The 6,000-nt window shown below is 39.8% G+C and overlaps 1 protein-coding gene across 2 annotated transcripts in view; it reads left to right on the top strand.

Moving 5' to 3' along the window:
- The first annotated feature begins 209 nt into the window (after positions 1-209).
- Positions 210-6,000, top strand: part of usp22 (ubiquitin specific peptidase 22) — a 35,078-nt gene continuing 29,287 nt past the window's right edge. For both annotated transcript variants that reach the window (XM_056771117.1, XM_056771116.1), the window contains exon 1: positions 210-630. In XM_056771117.1, the coding sequence (XP_056627095.1) occupies positions 511-630 (120 nt within the window). In that variant the 5' untranslated portion in view covers positions 210-510. The remainder of the gene's footprint in view (positions 631-6,000) is intronic.

The following is a 6,000-nucleotide window of genomic DNA, read 5'->3' as shown; positions in this document are numbered from 1 at the left end:
ACTCGAACTGGTATCGGAGCCAATCACAAACCTTCAAGCGGCTTACACGTCTTTGAACAAAGACGAGCGGCATTTCTAGCCAATCGTGTCGCGCGTTTCTAAAAAGTAGGCGGAAGTTGAACGGAAAGAGCACACGTGATAGCCAATCAAAGTCGCTAACAGTAAGCCATCGGCCAATCGGCATTTGATATTGCCAGGATTGCGTCGCCCACGGTCCTCAGTTGAATTCCATTGCCGTCCATTAAAACAGCCGACTTGGAAAATACAATATCAAAGTGTTCACAGTTATACTAGAAGCTTGTATGCTTATATACCTCCAAGGACTACATATTCATGGAGCAAGGATATTGAGAAAAGATCTCCGCATGTGTAACACACGCATCTTCGACCCTGTCGTGGCTAGCTGCATTGCCTGGCAAAACGGAACAATTGGTGGATAATTCTCCTCGTGACTTAAGTTGAGCATATTTTATCGCTGAAATACGTAGAAACTCGAATGTGGTTTGTGTCATGAGTCCAGCCGGGTGCTCCCATGTGAACAGTTTTAAAGTGGAGAACTGGAAGCAGAATCTGCGGGTCATATACCAGTGCTTTGTGTGGAGTGGCTCTGCTGAAACCAGGAAACGCAAGGTAAATAAAATACATCAGAGCCCAGTGGTGCATTGCATCGGCCCATCCTTTTCGATGCCAACTCGCGTTAGCCTGTCATACGTAAATGGACGTGTAATTCAAGATGCTAAGCCGTCTTGTTTCATTTGATTTATTTTCACCAAGGCTATGATTCGAGGTCTTGGTTTCTAGCCTGTGTGAACACAAGTGGATGCATTGGTTGGCCTTCGCAGACTCCTTATGCATTCGTGGATGTGTGTATCTAACGTTAGACATTTTATTTGGCTGCCAACGTTTTAGTTCCTTTTAGGTAATAAACGCCATTGAGCAGCACAGTCTAATTGGTACAAAATGCAATTTTGCCGTGTTAAAGATCCAAGCGAATCGTGATGAATGCATGTCATTCATGCAACTAGTCTGAACCTTATTGAGACATTTTCTGATGCTGATACTTTACTTGCCAGGCCTAAAAATCATTGATTGCCCAATGCCTAAATGGAGCTTTCAGTTTCACTGGTTTCAACTGTATGTGAACCGGGAGGAGCAACATGTAATAGCCAGTGTGTAATAATGCATCTCCATTTTAATACTGGCATTATTATTTCAATGATGTTGCTTTAAATGCCATGTAGACGCACTGTGTAGAGCAGCACGCGGCCCTCGCGCGACACCAGCATCACTGACGCCCGAGTAGAATGATGCAGAGACGTCGATGATGATGGTAAAGATCGCGGCGTCAAAGAGTAGTTTAATCGCTGGTTATCCTCACTTAACTCATCACCGTTAAAAGCAAATGGTTCTTTTGACCAATATATGCATCCAGAGTGCATTTTTTATGTAGCCCCCCATACACGATTGGATTTCCATCTCTGGGTGGGTATCAAATCTCTCTGAATGGAAACACAAGCTCCAAGTTTAGCAGGAATATAATATGTGAATTATTGATTTCTGTTATTCATATAGGATGAATGAAGTCATGTTGTTCAGGCATTGTTTAAGTCAGGACTGAATGACTCATCACTACAATTGAGGTCAAGTCAACTGAATTTTAGGAAGGATCCAGCTCAGTGTTTTCTTCATTGTATTATTCCTTTAGTTGTAATGTCACATTTTACAATAATAATTGCAAACTGGTTCCTTTTCTGCCGACCCGTTACATAAATGAAAAGTCAATGCCATCCCAAAACATTAAAGTAACTGCAATACTTCAAATGAAAACCTCTTTGTGATGTATTATATAAAGGCTGTTTGTGTGCTGCTTGTAGTACATCTGTGCAGTAAATCTCTTTGATATTTACAGCAGACTAGAATTTAGGTTGCAATAAATAGTGTCTGACCTATAAGGCACGCATGCCCAATATTCTCAACCCTTACAGTTTTTTTTATAACAGTTTTTATCTAGTCAGTTTGGTGGTAAATACCAGCATTCCTGTATGAGTGAAATGTAGAAACTGGAATCTCATGAAGAAACATCTCCAGATGGATTTACCTATATAACACAAGGTCATGTATAACATCGTAATGGAGAACATCACAGTCCAAAGCCCACTGAACCAGACGTACAAGGAACTGGATTCACCTCTCCACTTCCATGTTGTACCCAGGATGGGACAATAGGAATATGAGGAGCTCACTAGTGCCATAAAGGCATTTTGCCAACACTGCTTCTGTTGGCTGCGTCCCCTTGCTGCAGAACAACCGATATGATATGAAGGACTGAAGGGTAAATTGTACACTAATGCAAGGTCTCAGACGGCACACCCGTAATCTGATTACTGACCGTCTGATGCATATTTCACTCAAAACTAGAAAGCACTTGAGAAGCGTAATTTTTTTGTGTTTTTGTCGAACTGCATTACAACTTCTGGGATATACAGGTTCTGTTTGTCTCCTCAGAAATCCACTTAAGTCATGTTTATAAGGTATCTGGTTGGTACTATATATTGGTGAGGAAAAACAAAATTAGCTTAAAGCCCTTATTAGGAAGTAAACGATGCATATTTACAGTCAGAAATGTATATTTTCATTTATTTTGTGTCCAAAGTAATCATTATTCACATGTCATTTAGGTAGCCCCTTTGTGTCTAAACGTATGGTTCTTTCAGAATTTGCAATGTGAGTGCCAGTTTTCAAAACTCTGGCTGTGTGAGACTAGCCAATGCATTTGTTGATTACGGTTGCTAAATTCAAAGAGGACTCACAATAGGTTGGTTCAGATTACCCGTGTGGTATTTCTGAGGTGGGTGGATGGATGCCATTAAATGGTATTTTAATACCTTTTTCCCAGCAGTGACATCAGAACAGATTGTAGTTGTACATTCAAACACACACCTATTTTTACAGAGACCATGCTGCAGTAGGACTCCTTTGCTATGGTTACCACAATTAAGGTAAATGCACAGAGCAGAAACAGGGAGGAGATGAGAAAACAAACATATTGAGCATGAAAGCAACGCTAAGACGTGATTGTCAATTTGTCTTTTTCCAAACATGCTTTTATGTGTGGGGACGAATATTAATATCTACATATTAAGCATCGAATGTAATGATTCCCACACAGCTGACTTTATAAATTTCAATTAATGTTCTGTTGGTTGTATTATGTTCAAACGTTTGTTCATTATTCTGAACCTGAGTTAAACCAGTGTTCTGTACGATTTTCATAGTGTTCTATATTTATTTTATGTGCATATCTACACCGCTTATCAAGGAAAGAGTTGACCCTTTCATCATTTAATAACACATGTTATTTTATACTTTTATGACTTTCTTTTGCTGGACGCAAGAAAAATGTGGATAACCAAACTATGTCGGACCCCGTTTGACTTCCATTATATGTCTGTTGACTTCCATTTCTTTAGTTTTCCATAGAAGAAAAAGGGTTTTAACAAGATGTGGGTAAATAAATAGACCTATTTTTAGGTGTATCTGAGAATAATTACCCCTTAAACACTCTTGACCTTTTTATTCATTAAGTGATACAAATTTACATTTTACGCATTACTTGTTAATGTTCGCAAACACGTCACTACTTGAATGGCCATTAGTTTCAGGCCAAGAAAATTGGCTTCCTTTGAAAAATAGCATGGGGCTCAACTGTACAAAGTTAATCTAAATCATTTCCGTGATTAACACCAGCACTCATTGAAGCTTGTCCAATTACTAGCACAGTCTTCCTTAACCATTAAAAAAATTGTTATAGGCTGGTTGTATCACATCTGTTTTGCATGTAATGGGCTTCCAGTTAACTATGAATAATTAATTCCACCATTGACCGTTAGTCATATTGATACATGCCTCTGGAAGACATGCATTCAAATTATACAATCCCATTCCCTCAGCCCATGCCTCTTGGGCTTCAACAGATATTTACTGAGGTGCAAGATGGCACGTGACGCTCGATTTCAGGCCACCGAGGAGCTTCTTAAGACTTCTTAAAACGCAAAGCAGCAATATGATTCGGAGCGAAAGATTAAATACTCCTCTACGGTTTACTGGCTCATAATTCATAGCCTTACAAATGCTTAAACACAGCGGTTTTCAAGACTGAATCAAGACTGTTTGATCCTTTTTATCCCAAGATGTTCTGTTCTCTTGTTTTTTTCATTAAGAGAGGAGGTTTGTTTTTGCTCCAGATGTTTTGAAGAATACGTTCAAGGCTACCACAGATGATGAATGATAAAATAGCGTAATAATCTTTTAGAACCAGGATGAAGTGGAATAATTTTCCACGTGTACTGTGAATGTCCTTAACATTCAGAATGGGCTTGTAGCAGAAAGGGACCATGGGTAATTGAAAAGCCCTCACCACTAACAACATCGCGAAGCTGCCTTCTGCTTTTTACCATCTGTCTTCAACTCCCTCGCTCACATACTCACTCTTGCTCCCTCAGCTGATCTCATTTATTTAGCCATCACAGTCAAGGCGGCTCAGAAGCATTCATTTATCTCATCTGTATGTGTTTGAACGGTCTTACATCCTTTATCCTCTCTCTCTCTCTCTCTCTCTCTCTCTCTCTCTCTCTCTCCCCCATTTTTCTTTCTCTCTCTCTCTCGTTTTCTTCTTTTCTTGTCTCATGCTTCCTATGATTCTTCTCATCACCCACATGCCTCCTACCATACTTCTGATCTTGGAAACACAGCAGCAAGCCGATGATTGGATGCCTGGTTGCTGCAGAAACTGAGAAACAATATGATTGGCAGTCAGCCCCTGGTTTGTATAGGCTTACTGTGGTTATTGACCCTTAGTGTCAAGTATCCAACGTTCGTCGCCCCTCTGAGTTTGTTGTTCAGAAAGAAGAGCAGAAATTGAGCTTACTGACATCCTTGTGATGCATTTGTTTTGTAAAGGTCTGGAAGCATATGTTTACCTGTAAAAACCCTGTTGCTCTTATTAGAATTGTATATCTGTGGTTGGAGTTTGTTTTGGAGGTGTGAGTGATGATTGTTTCACAACCTAAAAACATAATTTTACATATGTTTCATACGTGTTTGTTTCGCATTGTCACTTAGTTGATACCTTGTGATCTGATTGGTACATCAGTACATCTGTACACAGTGACTTTTAGTCTGTGGCAAAGACCAAATCTGTTCCTTTAAGTAATTGAGCGACAAATTCACACCCCTGGCTTGGTAGGATGACAGTGCTGCTTCTTTAGAGGTCAAACTGGATCTGTCCAATAAGAGTGTGATCAGTGGCTGAAGTCTTCCTCTCTTTTGATGCTTGTTTTATTGAGTCAGCATCACTGTCATTTTCATAGCATGTTGCTGTGGATAACAGAGAAGCCTTCCTCTCTAGCTGATCAGGAGCTGATGTCATCCGCCACACAAGCTGTCACAAAGTCAGTGAATTCAGTTCTTGGGGGATAGACCTGGTTTTGTTTTCTTTATGTGTAAGGTTGGTTGTTTGAGTAGTGACAGGATGGCTTAAAGGGGCATTGGCAAAATCCATTGTAGCTTTGTTGTAGAGGGTCTAGGGTCTTGGTAGTTGGAAGATTCAATCAATAACCTTTGTTCACGTTGTCTTTTTCAGAACCTTTTCACTATGCCTGGTTCAGACTATACATGTTTTTGTCTCTTATGATGTGTCCGATTTTGCAATGTTTTCACTCTGAAATTCTTGTTGTGTCGTGGACAAGAAACCATTTTAGACTGTATGTTGCTTCTCGACAAGTAACCCTTTTATGTCTTTAAAGGCGCAGTTTTTGATTTACAGCGGCCACTAGCATTGTATTATAGATTGCAACGAATCACTCAGTCCAAACACGACGGTGGGCACCATAGTGCAAAACGATGTCGTTCTCATGTTGATGCAGGGAAGAGATCGTGCAGGCATTAGAAAGACTGTAGAAAGAGCAATATTTTATTTATTAAAATAAAACATAAAATAAA

The sequence above is a fragment of the Triplophysa dalaica genome, chromosome 17 (assembly GCF_015846415.1).
Source record: "Triplophysa dalaica isolate WHDGS20190420 chromosome 17, ASM1584641v1, whole genome shotgun sequence".
NCBI lineage: Eukaryota > Metazoa > Chordata > Actinopteri > Cypriniformes > Nemacheilidae > Triplophysa > Triplophysa dalaica.
The sequence above is the reverse complement of the archived record's forward strand: the minus strand, read 5'-3'. Positions and strand labels throughout refer to the sequence as shown.